Below are 19,155 nucleotides of genomic sequence, written 5' to 3'. Positions count from 1 at the left end.
TATATCCCCACATTGCATCTTCTCCCTCTGCCAGACCATCTACAGGTATGTCAAAGAGCGCAAGTATTATCTTTGGAAACTTTACCTGCAAGTTTCTCATGAGATTCTTATTCCTATCTTTCACTTCCTTCTTTTGTTTTCCTGAGGCAATCTTGCCTGTTATTACCTTAAATTTTAATACATTTAAATGTTCTTAGATCAAGATGTTGCTTAAAATTTCTTAGATTTCAAAATATTACATTGCCTTCTTTACAAACTGTTGAGAATTCAGTTTCTTGAAACGCATCCTCTCTCAACAAAAGCCACAGTGACTTTTCCCAGTGTCCTGGGTTCAGCTGGGATAGAGTTAATTTTTTACAGGAACCTGGGAGGTAGGGGGCACAGCCGGGGCAGCTGACCTGAACTGGCCAAGGAGCTATTCCATACCATGTGACATCATGCTCAGTATATAAATGGGGAGCGGGCCAGGGGGTGGTCTCTACTTTTCGGTGGGGGAAGTGGCGGAGCGTCGGGTCCCAGGTGGTGAGCAGTTGCACTGTGCATCACTCTTTTTGTATACTCTTTCATTAGTACCGTTGTTGTTGTTGCAATTTCTTTGTGTTGTTCCAGTAAACTGCCTTTATCTCAACCCTCGAGGTTCCAGTTTTGTTTTTTTTCTCTCCTCCGTCTTCCCCCCTATCCCACCGGAGGGGGGCGGGAGGAGTGAGCGAGCGGCTGCGTGGTCCTTTGTTACCGACTGGGCTGAAACCACGACACCCAGTACATCATTTATTTAGATCTGGCACTGACATTCATTCTGGTGTCATGGATGTTTCATTTAGTCTTCACAAGAGAACACATTCCCATAGCTGGCTAATTTACAAGCCTGAGAAGTATCAGTTGCAAACATTCAACAGAAACGTGCTTTCATCTGACAACTTAACTCTCTTACAACTTTATTTACAGAAAGCCCACGTATTTTATTACACTTCAGGGCTTTAAAAATTTGGGTTTTGCAACTTCTGCAAACCATTTTGGCATTACACGAAACTGAGATTAGCAAGACTCTTTACAGCAACATGGAGGAGAACGCAGCACAACTTAAGTGTAGAGGAATATTAACTGCATGTCACAATTATAAATAAAATGGTAAAAATAATTAAAGTAGACCAGGATAGAGAGGTAGGTAATGACAATAGTGTGCTTGACCACAGAACAACCTAAACACGAAAGGGGAAGGAGAACACAATAGACAAGAAATCAAAATTGGGAGCTTAGCCTGGCAAGGAGAGAGAAAACACGAAAATCCTGATGATGAGAGATGACTTGAAAAGGCAACACATATACCCAAAGGAGTAAATACTGGTACTAATAAGTATACCAACTGGAAGCTAAACCAAGCAAAGATCCAGACCAGCAAAGAGAGAAGCTAGAAGTCAGAGGATAGAAGTGAGATCATACAGCAAGTCAGTTTAAGGTAGTAAGAAGAGCAGACATTTTTCTCCAGAATCTGGAACGAAAGCCAACAATGCAGGCTCAGCATTTTTTTATTTTCAAAATGTGACACCATTACAAAGAATGGGCTTGTTCCCCTCTACAAAAGAATTACAACGTAGCATCTCTACCTGTTACTAAGAGAGAAGACTAAGTGACTCCAATGCATAAAGACTGTTCACAGAGGTGTACCTGTGCCACAGATTGAAGCCTAATTTTGTGGTTGTTTTTGGTTTTGGGGGGTTTTTTTTGAGACCCTGGGAAAATGTTGCCAATGTAACATTCAAGAGGTTTTACCATCTCTGCATAGTATAATACAGTAAAGATACACTCCTCCTGACAGAACTGGTTTCATACTCATCAATACTATCTTCCATATCCATCATAGCATCTAAAGAAAAGCACTCGCAAATTTACTTTCCCCAACAATCCTTCACAATAAGAATATATTAGTTAGCTTTTTTTTTTAAATAACAAATTGAAGCACAGAGATATAGGTAAATTTATTTAATAACCAAATGGAGATACCCAGGTTTTTTTCAGAGTACTCCACCTCCTGAAAGCAGAGCTCCCACTAGCTTTAGATATAGCTCTGAACACTGAGCACTTACTAACACCAGCCTACAGAGCCATAAGCTCTATACCACCTCCCAACAGAGGCAAAAATGCTGTCCAAGTGAAACGTACAATAGAGTTAACTAGTCCAGCATCACACAAACTCTGACAAAGAGTTCTAGAGCAGCTTTCAGTTGTCTTAGTTTAGCTTTGCTATTACGTTCTTTTCCACTATAACAGATAGCACCGAGATGTGACAGAAAATGGCCCTCCCCTTTACTACACAGCCTGTCTGTACAGTTTGCAAAATTAAATTCTGGACATTACAAGACAGGAATCTTATGGGTACAAAATAGCATATGATCATATAAATCATATATCATAATGCATATGCAGAGGGGAATTAACTGCAGACTATTTTTATTCCTTCATTTCTTAATGCTTGACTACTTGATTCTTTCCATTTTACTATACTTTTTTACATTGTGAAAGTATTGCTTATTCTTTGAAATACGGAAAAACAAAGCACCTAGTGAAAAAGATCACTAACTTTAAATATGAATACAGAATATCCTAAGCCAAACAAGCAAACAGAAGCAGTCAGAGCTACGCTGGCCAGACAGCCATTCTGCTAGTGCCACCTGCCGTCACAGCCCCGCCGTACACACAGGTACCGCGCCGAACTCCCGCACAGAATCGCGCTTCTACAGCATCAGCAGTAGCGGCAATATGGAGCTGGTTACGATGTGCCTCCAAAGATACAGCAGTAAAACCACATCGGGTTTATTACCACTTGTCATTCCCTCAGTGCACACACAAATTATCTACTCTAACTCTTCAGCCAAAGGTACCTCTAAGAGATCCAGCTGTTGTGTTAACCCTCTGCCCTGCACAATCAGCAGCTAAGAGGAAGGCAACAGAAAGTTCTCACTGCAGGGGAACCCTGGTAATTCACAAGCTTTTTAACACATGATATTTTAAAAGCTGGAAATTAACTGTAATATCAAAGCATTCTCCTTATATAGAGAATGTGACTGAGAGTGAAACTCCTACACTTAACACAGAACCTGCAAGATTTCTTTATTCCAAGGGAGATGTCCAAGCAGACCCCTCTCCCCTGACACACTTAGAGTTCAGAAATGCAGCAAAACCAAAGAAGAATTTGCACTGTCAAAATAAAAAGCAGTTTGACACAAACTATTCAGTACTAGGAAAATATATTCTTGCTCCTGTTCTAAAGGACCAAAAAAACCCCAAAATAAAAAAAAATCCTTGCAGAATAAAAGGCAGGGAAGAAGTAACACAAACTCAGTATAGGAATGGAAGCTATAAAAGTATCAAAATCTGGTATCTTTTCATGAGACTCCAAATGGGAAAGCTGCTCTATAAACTAGAAAACCTTAGAAAACAGAAACTGAAGTTTTAAAAGAGGAACTAAACTAAATACTCTACTTTGAACTGATACAGAAACAGATATTCAAGCCAAGTGACTTCAAACGGCTGTAGATAAAAAGAATAACAATGACACAAAAAGGATTATTTTGGATAAAACAGAGTTTTTAGAGCATTAGATAATCTCAGAGAAGAGTTCACAGACCTTTTCATATTCAGCATGAAGTAGAGATGATCACCCATATCACCAGACAGATGAGATCTCAGCTTTGTCACTACATCAGTAGAGTTATATATTTAGTGCCTTACACAGGTTCAACAGAAGTGCCTGAGACACATCAATTCTCTTCCTGAACATACAGTAATGTTACTATTATGAACCTTAAGAAACTCAGTTTTGTAGCTTTATCATTTTCATATCAAATAATCCTGTTGGGTTTTTTTGCTAAACAGAGAATCCTGAATATTGGTCGTCTTTTCCTTTTCCTTGTTTTCCTGGTATCGCAGGTAGAATACCAACAGCTGTACTTCAAAGAAGATCATCACCTTCCCTTTTCCAATATATGGCACAGGGTTCTTCACTGTTTCTTATTACAGATCCTAGTTTTATACACTATAAATTTATCTATACATTTATAACTGTCAATTATGAATTGACACTCTACTTTAGTGGCTATATTACTTCCAAACACAACCTGCATAGCAAGAGGCACAACAGCATAGCAGGAGTTATGCATCTCCTCCACACCAGAACTAATAAACCCTGACACACTCCAGTTGGCACTGAATGTCAACAGCTCAACTGTCTGTACTAACGACAAATAATCCAGAACCCAAATAAGTCATTCACATTCAGTTGTGACTGTCCTTTCCTTCTCTTCACATTGGTTTACTACAGATTTAACATTAGTTTATACTGGAATTACTAGTACCCATTTATGAGAACAAATCAGGTCTCTAATACCGCCTTTGGTTTATCAGAAAACATAAACATTGTTACATCTTCAAGATAGCTTTGGATTTTGATCACTCCAAAGTGATTTATTACTGTTGATGCTAATAATCAAAAGGCTGTAATGAGTTTGTTGGATAAATACTGAAAATATAAAATTGTGAAACATGCCATACGGAAAATCTAAATAAAGAGAAGTTAGAAATATTTACAGCAAGGGTACTAGAAAGCATAACAGGAGAGGGAATCCCTGATGATTCTGAATTATTGTACTTACCTGATCACGTAAACATTTGTGACACTAGCCATGTGAACCCACAATGGAGAGGTAGGTTCCCATTACTTTATCTATGATTTCACAGGTATCTTGCACTCGCAGAGGAAATGCAAAACCCAGAAACTGGATCCATTCTCTAGAGAAAGTGTTTTCTAATCACGTACTTCTTTACCTCTTAAGTTTGGTATTTCAGAAACAACCCCGCAACTTGAAGCCACTCCAGTCTACTACTTGCCCTCTTTGTCCATCTTCAATCCTCAGCCTCATCACGCCCGGTCCACCCTTGTCCCTCTACCTTCCGGTTCTCCGTGTTCAGATCTTAACCTCACTTCGACTTTCCTTTCCTAATACAACTCACACCAGTCATCTTTCCCAATCAATCCTAACTCCATTCTCAACACTTCAATAATTTCCAGCCCATCCCAGACCTTCATCCAGTTCTCTCATTCCTTGACTCTTAGTGCAGGGCACCTTCCCAAAATTTTCTGTTCAAGTTCATTCTCCTTTCTGTTCCTTCCCTGGATCCTGCCAAGTCTCTAGATTTTCTGGTAACTTGTTCAATTAATCCCAGTCTTCCCTCTTTACCTCAGCTGTTCTTTCCATCTGATCTCAGTTATTTCTTATGCAAGTCAAACCCTTCATTCCTCTTACTGACTTTCATTCTCAGATTCTGTTTTTTTCCCTATAGGCCCAACTCCCAGTCACATTCTTTCTCTTCCATTCCTCCCACTGTCATCAGGTCACTTTTCACAATCCACAGGTCCTTTCTTATGAGCAACCAGGTGCTGGAAAGGCATGTTCACTGGCAACACAGGGACCATTTACTCCCAGTTGTAATACCTAGACAGCATTGTTGGACAGCAACTTGTATCAGCAATGGAGCAAGTAATGCTTCACTTTTGTATTCTGTAACTGCAAGCACACTTGCTAAGTACCAAACCTTCAGAGATCTTTACCAGTAAAGGCAGTTTTTGCAGAGCTTAGTTCAGATTTCTAAATAGGGAAAAAAAACCAACTTCTAGCTTGGCCAAGGTAGAGATGAAAATTACATCAAGAGACAGAAGCACAGCTAACTATCTGTGAAAGAATTCCAGTATAAATCTCTTTGTTTTTAATATAAAGCACACATTCGTATGTGGTGCATTAATAAGCAGTGAAAGTAATTTAAGTTTCCAAAATTTAATAGAGGAGAATAAGATTGTGGGAATTTTAGATTACAACTTGGTAGCTGTTTGAAAGCCATGTTAGTCTAATAATCATTAATAATGATCACTATTTTAATAATAGAAAGTGCACACCATTACCAGAATAACACTTACCTCTCATAGATGGTTTTTAAAGTCAGCTGATCTGGAACACCCTCAGTCTCTTCAAGATGCAGTATGAGCCATGATGTTCTATACGGCCACTGCTCTGTGAGATTGATCCAACTGGCCAGTCTATCCCAATTGAATGTGATCTGATTAGCTCTCAATAAACGACCTAATGTAACAGGGAAGGAGGGAAGAAACACAAGGGATTTTTTTTTGCTTTTGAAAGATATCTTTTTTTTTCCTCAAAGTAACAGCTATGTAAGTCCCTTAACCTGATCTGTGAACTTTCTGGTATTATATTTTTAGCTAGCTAAGTTCAAAATCATCTCAAGTTGCACCTAAAAATATCATTTGACAACCTAATAAAAATTCTTGCAAATACTGTTTAGAACATGAGACTCTCCAGAATTGTCAACTTCAGCTCCAGGTTAAGCGCTAATTACTATCATCCTGTTACAGGTGAATCTTAAGTTACTTTAACAAAACTCAATAAAGAATTTCACACAGCATTTATTTCTCAATCTAAACACAAAAATCATGCTAATAACTGTGAAAGACCTTCTGTGCATTGACATAGGAAATATGGTCAAAACAAGCTAAGCATACAACTGCCATCTTCAATAGCCAATAAAGTAAAATTCAAAGCTATCAACAAAAGACTGTTTTAAGTTAATAAGGCAAGGTATGAATTACAAATAAAGTTTATTTAAAAAAACAGAAAAAGTTAATGCTACAGTTTATGAATTTCAAGTTCTAGCACATTTTCTAGAATTGCATTACTAATATTGGTGATGACGTGTAACTTACAGCCTGAAGGCTCGGCTCATGAAATCATCATATATAACCACAGATTATAGTACACTAAAAGTGTTCTTGCAAACAAGTGTTCTTGTTTGTTTGTTTTTATAACTAACAGTTTGTGATTTTGTTATACTTTCACATCTGCACTATAATTTGACAAAACCAGACACTTCATGCTACAAATTGTAATGACACTGCTAAAAGACTGCACATTTATTTAAAAGATTAGCTCAGAATTTTAGGTTTGTTGTCATATATGAATGATCACTAAAAAAGGGAAATAGCAGGGGAAAATGGGGAAAACGACACATTAACACTCTTCTATTAATGGTACTAGCATTAAGTTAATGGAACAGAAAATAAGACATGGGTTATTTTATGTAATTTGGAACAGCATTTACATTTAGTTCTTCATAACCTCAGTGAAGGTAAATTAGGTCAATCCAAACTATGCAAATACTACTGGGAATGGAACTGCAGAGACAGCCAACCCCTCTGTGTTACCCAGGTTGGTTCAATAGAGCTGAACCTCAGCTCAGAAACATACAACTGTGTCCTTGTATCATACTTCCTACTGAGATGATCACCTCGGCACTGTACCAGACCTGAAACAGTCCCACCTACTTGAGACGTGCTGGAAATAAGTACTCCCAAATGCAATGTTAAGTTGGGCAGTGGATGCAGCATCAATAATGCTGTAGCAGGTTTCTGCAACCAAATGGATCAGCAGGAATCAGTTCAATTTTGCCCAGTACTATTACTCTGTGCATCTATTGGTAAAGCAAACACTCTAAGTGAGACCTGAGGTGGTTGCAACAGGTTTCTTAGCTCCAGCTATGTACTGTGCAATAGAGACAGGCTGATTTCTGAACTGCACCCAGTGTAGGCAATATGGCTACAATAACTCGATGCAGAATTTAATGCCAAATCTGTTGAATCCATCCTTGATACCTGTTGCCTGCAGGCAACTGTGATATTTCTGTATCTGTGAAAGTTTTCTTCCTAGAATTCTCTCTCTCAAATGATACAGCTCTCATTAGAAAATTAAGAATATTTTTTTACTTAAGCATTATATGTTATCGTAGAAAGACATAGGTCATATTTCTAGAAATGACAAAGGTCATTTAACATAACCTTTTATTGCTGGTGTTATTGGTAGAATTGTACCGTCGTCTTCCTAGCAATCAAATTTTATTAGGTTTATGGAAATCAGAAGTTTTAGAGATTCTATTTTCATTAACATAACCCAGAGCTTGTGATAATTTGGTTAATGTTGAAATCACTACAAACAAGAGCAGAACTCTTTTCCTCAAAACACAGTAATATTCACTTTGTTCTCCATTTGTACAGTGTAGTACTACTCATCATTCACTAAGATCCTTTATCATAAAACCAGGAACTTAGATTAAAAGAGCTGAAGTAGCATAAAAGGTAATCCATTGTATTCAGGAGAAAAGTTCTACAGCACAGGAGCTGTAGAGAATAGGATTAATGTCATCTTCCAAGACCCTCCTTGAAGTGTAACGTAGGAAGCTGTAACTAGGATCAATTTGTTAGGGAAGAGCTCAAAGGTGCACTGTTTCTTCTGAAAGACACCACTGATCTCTAATGGGTCAATGGGAAAGCTACAATTGCACACAAGTCTAGATATAAAGAAAAGAAACAAAACAAAAGCAGAAATACCTGTATAGTAAATGCAATGTTTTTCCAACTAGCTATTTCAAATTTTAAAAGCACTATTTGTCCTTTCCTAAACTCAGCCGTAGGTAGGGGAACAACTATTTATTGTCTCTTCAATCATTATGCTACTCATTATTTTATGAGCCAATAACCTTGCTTAGCAGTGGCAAGAAGTTCTCCTGAACTAACCCTCCTGTTTGCATCCCATCTTATCTAACAAACCTAATTTAATACACGAAATATGCATGCTGGATAGTACTAAAATATTTTTAAGTATTAAAGACAATATATTTGACATATCTGTGAAACCCTTACATTTTCCAGTTAGTCCTAGAAACTGTTAATAGTATTTGTTTCACAGAATCACAGAATGGTTGAGGTTGGAAGGGACCTCCGCAGGTCACCTGGTCCAACCCTTCCTGCTCAAGCAGGACCACCCAGAGCCATTTGCCCAGGACCATGTACAGATGGCTTCTGAATATCTCCAAGGATGGAGACTCCATAACCTCTCTGGGCAACCTGTGCCAGTGCTTAGTCACCCTCATAGTAGGAAAGTGTTTCACTAGCACCTGGTAAGTTTTCTGCCTGGCAGTTTTCTACAAGGGTCCACACCCTCATTATAAACATTCACAATACAAAGCCTGGAACAGAGAAAACATGAAATTTGATTCTTTCACAAAACCTGGTATTGGTTTTCACATCAACACAAAAATGAGATAAGGATACCGACATTAAGCTCAAGCTTTTGCCAGGCTATTTTTTTCCTGGTTAAAGATCAAGCCAATACTGAGTAAGGTCCAAGTTGCCCAGAAGCCCCATACTGTACAATAGCAAATGCTTGTGTAGAAGCTTCAGAACCTGGGGAAAAATAATATCCCCTGGTGATTTGTGGTTCATTGCTTGCTTTCTTTTAGCACTTGATGAATTTTACTTTTCAGATATTTGTTTCTGAATCCACATAAGCTTCCCTCGTCCATATGATACTGTTGCAGAGTTATGCACTTAACTATATGCAGTGTGATAAGTAACTCATTTTGTTTGTTCTGAATCAGTTAGCTGTAAGGCTGTTCAGTGTCTTTTAGTGTCTGTAATAGAAAAGACAGTAAATAATCATTCCCCATTCACTTACTACATGAAACATGATTCTATTAGACTTACATAAGTCCTTTTACAGTTGTTTCCAGTTTTTAAACCTCAAAGATACCAATGTCTTGATTGTGTTTTGTTGAAGGAAAACAGGTCATAAAATGTTTTCATCAGTCCCAGACAACATTTAGGGAAAAAAGACTCCAAATATCCATAGCAAAAATGTAAAGGATACATACTTGGTTTTGCCTCGCAGTTTACCTGTTAAGATACCACCACTACGAGCTTTGTTCGCATTAGAGTATTACAAAATTGAAAAATGTTTTTATTATACCACTTCAAAATTAAAAAAATATAAAACTTCCTAAAAATGTCAACTGGAATCATTTGCCTCCCAAATGAAGTTAGTGAAACAACAAACAATTTTTTATTATTTTTTTTTTAAATACTACATAGAATAGTCTATGCTTGCACTCTAGAAGAGTTTGCTTCAGAAGGATTTTCAAAATCAACACATGGACTGACTTGTTAAATTTAGTTTACACACTAAAAGGTCTGAGTGTAAACTACAAGCAACGAAAACACAATACTGTTTACTATACACAAAACATGCCACACTTACCTGTCACTGATACAATATTTAGCAATCTCCTCATGGTCTGAGGACTGATATCGCTGAACCAATCCTCTGTAACCAACAGCTTGGTCAAATCAAAAGACATTTGGCGGGTAATGGTACGTTGTATCTGGCGTCTTCGGTAAGTATCCTGATAACGACACAAAAAAGCAAGGAATACTGATTAGTATTAAAAACTTTTATGTATTTGAAATACTTCAGTTTTACTTGATTATAAAGTTAGAACCTTTGTGAATATGTGTCTGTGAGGTTGACATGAAATACCATAAAAATATTTACGAGAATTTAATTCTGATTTAGCTGTGTAACGGTTGAACATGATTTCCATGTAAACCAAGAACTGGTAAGAGTTACACATTTTACTTGCATGCCAATTCTGAGAGAGCAAAATAGAGTGACACAGTGAGATATTTTGTAAAAAGGTTACTAATTTCACCATTGCCATCATCGTTTCCTACTGTCTCTACAAAAAGTTAATGCCATCCATTTACTAATTACATTTTTAAATTAAAGTGAACATCAGGTCCCTTTCCTACAAAACTCCCTAAGTCTCTACCCTATGGCAGCTCAAAAACCTCAGAATCCTCAGACTCTGTGCTGCTTTTCACTACTTCCTGGATGCCTTTTATTCAACCACTTTCTGATTTTACGTAAAGATGGAAAAACAGAACAGAAAGCAGGAAAGAAAGTGTGGTGGACATGTTGCAGTAGAAGTCTAGTACTATAATATTCTGAATTCCTTGATTTGCTTAATTACTGCCCCTTGTTGCAGCACCCTGTGATCAAGTGATACCAGGCTTATACACAAAAATCCAAAATATACATACATACATAGATCATAATTACTACCAGCATGCTGTATCATCTCAGCATTCACAGAGTTGAATTTAAGTATTTGTGGAAAAGAACACTTCAGTGAGCAAGCAAACTTTTTTCCCTTTGATCGATCATCAATTTACTGATTTAAGAATGTACTTTTCTTACATGGTTTATGCTAATTTCATAAGAATGGTTTGGTTTAAGTCTTCCAAGTTGACATAATCAAAAATGTGAAAGAAAAAAAAAGAATAGAAAAGAAAAAAGTATTACCAGTATCTCCATTTAGTAAAGCAAACAAACAACTCCCCCCTGCCCCTCCCAAGCCCTAACAAACAAACAAAATCTTTCTCACCCGCCTATTGAGAGCAGTTTTACTACCAAGCTTGGTCATGTCTCCAAGACTGTTCTGAGAAACTCTCCTGTCAACTTCTTCATGCAATCCTACTGAAAGGAAAACAAAAGGCAGGCATTTTCTCCATTCATATACATTTGACTGATCTATAAAGTAACACTGATGATCTGCCAATTACTTAAATAGTTTGTTCCAAAAACCAGATTTTTGGAACATTGGTTTTGTAACTTTCATATCATCCTCCTGCATAACCTTACCTGCATTATCTGTATAAGGAATATCCCCATTGGTTGTCGAAGCTACCATCAGTTTTTTTGCATTACTAAGTCCTCGGCTATTCAGAAAAACAGGCAAATGGACTATGTTTCGCATGTAATCATGTCCATTTATGTTTGAATCACGTAGAACGCTGTTGAGATTCTGGTTAATAGCCTTTATAATAATGTGTGGGTCACTTGCAAAAATAGCAATAAACGGGCCTTTTGAAAACAAGACTCGCACCTGTAAAAAAGTAGACAGTACACCTTGTTAATAATAAATTAATAATTAATAGTAACCATGGATCATTTGAACATCTGACTCAACATTTTATATTCATTCCGTTCAAGTTATAAGCTTGAGAGGATGAGAGATATATAAAGATGTCAGTTTCTTCAACAGGAGATATCTAGTGTTAGGAACTTATCCACAATTAGAAATAAGCATACTTGATAAATTAGTGGTAGTAGTTACAGTGGAAGTCATCACCAAGAAGATATTACGCAGTAATGTCCTAGCCCCCACAAATATTTAGCATTTAAGTAATTTTCATCTAAAGTGCTTCAAAAGTATGAAAAACTCTCCAAACATTGTAAGTTTGTTTCAACAGGATATTAATTTTCAATAATTTACATCTGATTATTTCAAAACTTTCCACAAGTATTAACATTTACAGTCCTACTGAGATTTAATTTTCAACTTTTAAAACCTGTTGCTCTTAGTATTACAGTTATGCCTATGTACACAAACGTTAAAAGACTACAACAAACAGACTCTGCATACATGCCTTCTTTCTATAGAAAATACACAATAACTGTATGTATCTGAACTCATCTATGGAAGAGATCATCCAGATGATCCAGAGATCATCTTTATAAAATGATCCAACTCACAGTATCAAGCATCTGTAAAACTTTGTCCTGTTCACAAGCATCTAATCCATCAATAATTACAACAAGCCTCGTCTGGTTCTGAGTGAAGCTGTCAATGGTTTTTGCCATTTTGGCCATCAGTTCCACTTCACATTTCAAAACCTATAAAAATTAAAAGCAAAGAAGGAAAAGACATCTCTATAATACTTAAAACTCACAAAAACGCATATAATTACTTTTGCAGATTGCTACTTGTCCCAAAAATACTTCAATAAGATTACAAAAATAAACACTTTATAAATACCCAAAGTGAAAGTCCTAAAATGCCACTTTCAAAATTTTAATTTCCTATTTGCACAAAAATGTACAGAACTGCAAATTCCACTTTAATGTAACAAACTATCCTTATTTAAATTCCACTACAGTGGTATTTAAGAAGAAAGTAATATTTATGCACTGTAAAACAGTATTTCAAGAGTAAACAAAAGAGTATTTGTAGCTTCATTGAATCCTCAAAAATTGCTTTGCATAAAATGCACACTAAAATTTTCTATCTGCCTTCCAGCCAAGCAAATTATGCTATCACTTATTCCTATTCAGGATATGCAATCTGAAGATTTTTTTAAGTTTTTCAACATTAAGTTACACATTTAACAACTACCCTTAGAAACAAAGGTGGAATTCCCCGCCCTAATTTCAGCACGTAACAGGCAGACATTAAAATCTGATCTATTCATCACTAGATTCATCTTGAATGTGCACATTATGATGACATAAGTCATATGAATAACTCTCCAGAAATACCCACTTCTCTCCTTTGATTGCAAAGGGTGAACCTAACTCCTAAATAGCTAAAGTTATGCCAGATAAATACCACTCAAAAAACAATTGTCAAGAAACACAGTAGCAAGACACAGATATGGTCTTCTGTATTTCAAAAATACTTGCACAACATATTGTTATACAACGTATTAGCTGTAAACTATGGAGGTAACTATCATGATGCTAAAGCTTATTTTCAAATAGGAGCATATAGGATATTTGATGACAGCCTGATGGGTACATTTTTATCAGTTTAGATACAACCCAGCGAAAAAATAATATTTTGTATCATTTTTCATGAAATATATGAACTGTTTTGGAATGTTCTTCCAGTGCTATCATTCCTTTCTTAGTAAAGAGGTCTTGCAGACAGCCAAATTTAGCCTTGGTTTTTCACCTTTAGACTATTTTAAAAGTTATTCCTTCTAATCTTGTGGTCTAAAGTAAACTTTTACTAAATACTGATCACTTAGAACAACTGTTTTCCTAGTACCTTCCTCCCAGAAAAATAGAAAGTGAAAACTTAATCCAAACTTAACACTCCTGGTTGAGCAGACAGATCTCATACAGTAAGCATAACTACCAGTGGAACAGAAGTGTTCCCTTCAGTAAAAACTCACCAAGGCTCATTCTAATGTTGCAAGACTTGGCCTGATTAAATAAATGGTGCCCCATCTTAAGAAGGCTACAGGTTTAGGGTTTTGTTTCAATTCTTTTAATGGCCAATTCATATAAATGCTTACCTTCATGAACCCCTCGCTTTTCAACTTGTGAAGCTTGGAGGCAGCATTGTGAAGACGTTTTCTTTGCGAATTCAAAACTGAATCCATCACTTGCCACCATGTGCGACAATTCAAGATGAAGGCCAAACCAACAACACAGGTAACTGATATAAGAATAACATTCACTGTCATGTTGGCTGGTTCTACATTAAAAATCGCCAGCAGGGCAATCGCAGAAACAACACAAGACAATATGAACAGGAAAATCACAAAGGATGGGAGACAGCAAGTTTTCTTCCATTTCTTTTTACCTAGGAGACAAGTATTTGCTGTTAAAATGAATGTAAAATGTAATTACAGTTAGTACGAAATCTATTAACTTGCACACTTCTCATAAAACACTAACTTGCACAAAAGGTTATTGCAGTGTTACCATCCAGTCACAAGCATGACAAAAATGGTCTAAATTTGCCAAAATTCTTGGAAATTATGAAGCAGAGATATTCTTTTAATCTTCAATTTATTTCCATTGCTTCAAGAAATCCACACTGGATGGAAATGATCTTTATTAAATAGATTTCATATCAGTGGTATCATCCCTTTTGTGGCATCTCTTAGTAAAGTATATTTATGCAAGTAAATCCTAGGAAAACAGTATGGTAACTACTCCATTTTAAACAGAAACATGATACTTACATAATCTAATACTAATGGTGCCATTGGTGAACTAAATCAAAATTGCAAGCTACAACCTGAGACTATCCTTTCTTTCATGCTAAAACATACACAAACAAGGGAGGACTGCAGTATGTAAGGTTTGGACAGATCACAAGGGCCTCAGAAGAGAATATAGAACTCCTGACTTCAATTGGATTGATAAGAAAGAGACAAAGAGATATTGCAATTGGAGGTTAGCACAGATAAAGCAGTGATCAAAGAAATAGCTTTTTTCCAAAGCGGCAGCCTCTGCCTTTAGGATCTGTACACATCTAGTGGTGTACTCGTCTAGAAGATTCACATCTTCTGTACACGTTTGTTGATAACAAAGAACAGAACACAGCAATAATCTGATACAAAACGATGACAGCTAAAAATCAATATTTGAACTGGAACAGAAAAATCAAATTTTAAATATGCTATATGGAAAGAACATCCAAGGTTTATACATGGCCCATGTATGATTTTCTAGACCAGGGTATGAGCTGGAAACGTCTTTCATATTACTGACATATGTGACAGATAGGATTGTGATGCAGGACAAAGCAACAGAAATGCGTAATGACAGGAGTGAGGGGCAAGAAGAGAAGAATAACAGCTCAGTTATAATTACATTCGGTTATAGACATTTTGAAGTAGGGATGTAAGCTTCTTCTAGCTAGAAAGAGATAGCACTGGATTAGAGACTTAGGAATCATCAGCAATGAAATGGCAATTGAATAGGCTTGTCTGCAAGTCTACAGATGTAACAAAAATTAAAGATACAGGAGACTAAAAAGAAACTGATATGGAATTTCTATGAACATCTAGAGACAAGAAACCTATGACCCTAGACCTAACAAACATACGGAGACAAGGAGAAGATGTGCAAGATCACCAAATAGATAAAATTAAAAAAAATAATCAATTAGATATTAAGGAAGAGCACAGGAAGGCAAGAGAGCCAAGGAATACAAGATAAATGTAAGATTACTAATGAAAGGGAAAAAGTGATTACTGCAAATAATCACAAGAGCCAGCACTACACTGACATTCTCAAGTCAATTTCAAGAGAAATTACAGTACCTTGAAAGCTGTTTCACTGACGTTAAGGAGAACTGCAGAATGTCTAATATGGAAATAAGGGTGAAAAACTCCACATATCACTTTCATAAAGAACATCAGTGAATTTGACAAAGAACAATGAAAAGTAAATTGTGTTCAGCACGTAGCATGGTTTTTTCCACCCTCTGCAAGACAGGAGAGTCTAAACATTTCCCTTTGTGACAAGAGACAGCATCTAACAGATTCCTCAATTTCTGGTCAGGGTCAAAATGAAATGAGAAGTAACTGACTGAAACTGAACTCAAAGCAGAAGTAAGTCCTCTATGAATTGAAAGTTACCCTCAAGAACTCCCTTTCTTCATAATATCATACTCTGTTTGGCACATTTTTTTTTCAGAAATCTACAGATGTACAGATGGCATAGAAGAAAAAACACTTGTTCCATTTGGATCAAGTAGGAATATTTCATCCCATCTTATCAGCACTGATCACAGCAATTTATGGCTTTGGACCAACACGCTCTATACATTTATTATTTCCAAGAATAAGTAGTGGTCACTCATAAAAGCTCTGAATTAAAATCCTATCAACTAAACAGAAACTTCTTTTAGCAATACACAGAAGTATACTTTTCCCTTTATCTGACTCACACACAATGGCTTAATTGCTATGGAAAAATATCACGCTGCATCTAAAAGGATGTAATATAAATGCATTTCCACTGACACTTCTGAAAACTATACTTCACAAAAGATATTCCTTTATGATATTAATAAAATGAAGATGAGCAAAGAAAACAGGGCATTTCTCTCTCCAAAAGAATAGAAAGAGTTTTCTGTTCTGTATGAATTTCTGCATGGCTACAACAGTTTCTAAAAAGAGCTTACAATGTGAAAAACAGAACCTTGATAACGGAGCATTGAAATGGAATAATCAAAAATGTCATTCAGGTAATAAGAACCTTGTGTATCTTCTGTCTTGAAAACTCGAAATAGCCTTGTTGCTAAGAAACCAAATTCTCTTTCACATGCATCAGAGAGGGTAGCAATCATCTCAGCCAATGAAGTTTCTCCACCTACACTGGACAGTCTATTGTAGTCCGTAAACAAAAATCTGAAAGAGAAAAAACATGTATTTTGTATATTTCAGAAAGCTTTAAATATTTTCTGGCAACCAAAACAAAAATATTCCTGTGTCTCTACAGTTGAAAGTTTTTTCAAGTGGCACAAAATGTAAAATATTTAAATACTTAAATTTTTTTAAACTCTACATGGAATTTAAGTATTTATTTATTTCTTCTCCTGTTATCAACCTCTTCTTTGCCCCACTTCCTATTCTAAAATTTGATTTCTTAAAAAGATAAAAATGATCACATGCTAATGGCACCTCACATGGCAGTAAAAACATAAAAATATCTTTATGATGCCAAAACATAATATTGACAAGTGTTTTTAAAATTGCATTCTGAGCTATTTTCAAATGTTTATGGAGGATTAAAAAAAAAAATACGGAAGAGTAAGATCACATAGAAGCACCATCAGGTTAAAATACAGGTCTCTAAACAATAGGAATAAACAAAACTATAAAACACATGGCACAAATTTTCTTGCTTTCAGGTAAACTAGAAACTTTGAGCAGTCTGATGCTCTACTTACAGGAAAAAAAAAAAGGAAAAGAAAAAAAAAAGAGACCTTAACAGAAGTAATCAGTGAAACAAGCGTTAAATGTAATACACAGTAAGCTACACCAGAAAACTAAATTCTTATTTTGTCTGTTACAAATTTTTATTAGGATGATAGTCAAACCCCCTAATACTAAAAAGCAGTAACTTTCATCAACTTTGGCACAGAGGTTTTCTTGAAAACACTACTATCTTCTTCACACTGAAAAATGTAAGTACATGATCTTCTAGGGCTATTATTTTTCAAACAGGTTATCTCAACAGCTTTTCATAGGAAGATAAACATGCACATTAAAACGCAGTTTGAAAAGTATCAGAGTGAACCTGAATTATTAATTCAAGAGTAAATAAATGAAATAACTAACCTGACAGGTAAAGCTTTAGTGGTTTGCTCTGGTAATTCTGGTGGATTCACAAACATGAGTTTGAGAAGCAACTCTAAATATCCAATATGTCTTGCCAACCTTGCACTTAACACCCAGGCCCAGTTCCAGCTCTCACCTTCTCTTCGGCCACCAAAGTAAATTACAGCTAAAATATTAAAAATTTTAAAAAAGTTGTTATGGCTCTATTTTAATCAACATTCACAACTGAAAGAACCATGAAGTTTGAACAGATATGGCACAGAGTTGCGTAAAAGGAGTTGAATGTATTTTTAACAGTTATGGCTAAAAATGAGAGTGGTAAGAGTAACATAATGAAGTTAATATACAAAATTCTCCTTTGCTTTCAAGAATGCCCCCACACAAATCACATCCAAAACATAAGGAAAGGGTCTGAAGTGATCCTATTTGCTACAAAAACATTCAGTATTTTTTCTGAATCACAAAGCATGTCTACAAAACAATAATGAATTCCAAAAATAGATAAAACTTTCCCAAACTTCATATAAAATAAGACTTACTAAAGAAAATGTAAAGAACTGCTAATAAGCTGAGTGACACCGCTATTCCAAGCTTTGCATCCACTGTGAAAGCAAGCAACAAACCCAAACCTCCACACAGCAAAAGTGTGAGGAATACAATAAGCCAGGAGAACTGAAACAGAGGTTCAATCTGCTGTCCTGCGAAAGTCTTCATTTCATCTAAAACAAAAAGACAAAAGACCAGTTAACATGTTAAATCATTCCAGAACAGAAAGCAAAAAAAGTATTATAATGATCATCTTTGAAAAGAAACACTTTTTCACTAGACTGTATAACTTTTCCCTATTACTGATCCAAAAAAAAAAAAAGACAACGATGCTTGAATTCTTCTTCAAACATTAGTGCAAATAAGTTTTCATCCATGCAATGAATTAAACCATTTAAATACATAATAATTGCAGTTTGCTGCAGATTTTCTGCTTTTAAAGGCATATTAAAAGCCATGCCATTTCCTATCCTCCTTCAAAATTGTAAAAAGTATTTTATGACAGCAATAAAAATAAACCCACCATATCTGTCAAAACCCCCCCCCACCCTAACACCAAAACCCCCATCATTGAAATCTGGACCACATTTCTCAAATAGTCAGATATAACAGTACAATGTAAAAGCTTCAGTATTTATTTCTGTTTGTTGATTCATATCTACCAAAACAGGAATTCCTGAAGAAACTTATTTAGGATCTATTGAATAAGAAACATTAAATACACAATCTAGAATAAAAAGATGAATGAAGAACAGGAAGAAAATACTGAAAAAGTGTTTTAAAAATGTAAG

The 19,155-nt window shown here is 35.9% G+C and overlaps 1 protein-coding gene across 3 annotated transcripts in view; it reads right to left on the bottom strand.

Annotated features, from left to right (window-relative positions):
- KIDINS220 (kinase D interacting substrate 220) overlaps positions 1-19,155 on the bottom strand; it is an 80,422-nt gene that overhangs the window by 33,167 nt on the left and 28,100 nt on the right. For all 3 annotated transcript variants that reach the window (XM_069805842.1, XM_069805843.1, XM_069805845.1), the window contains exons 14-22: positions 18,358-18,537; positions 17,819-17,984; positions 16,734-16,885; positions 14,033-14,322; positions 12,489-12,629; positions 11,595-11,838; positions 11,338-11,426; positions 10,152-10,296; positions 5,969-6,131 (exon numbers count right to left, since the gene is read on the bottom strand). In XM_069805842.1, the coding sequence (XP_069661943.1) occupies positions 5,969-6,131; positions 10,152-10,296; positions 11,338-11,426; positions 11,595-11,838; positions 12,489-12,629; positions 14,033-14,322; positions 16,734-16,885; positions 17,819-17,984; positions 18,358-18,537 (1,570 nt within the window). The remainder of the gene's footprint in view (positions 1-5,968; positions 6,132-10,151; positions 10,297-11,337; positions 11,427-11,594; positions 11,839-12,488; positions 12,630-14,032; positions 14,323-16,733; positions 16,886-17,818; positions 17,985-18,357; positions 18,538-19,155) is intronic.

This window comes from Haliaeetus albicilla, chromosome 18 (genome assembly GCF_947461875.1).
Source record: "Haliaeetus albicilla chromosome 18, bHalAlb1.1, whole genome shotgun sequence".
Taxonomy (NCBI): domain Eukaryota; kingdom Metazoa; phylum Chordata; class Aves; order Accipitriformes; family Accipitridae; genus Haliaeetus; species Haliaeetus albicilla.
Note: the sequence above shows the minus strand (reverse complement) of the source record. Positions and strands in the feature narration are given on the sequence as shown.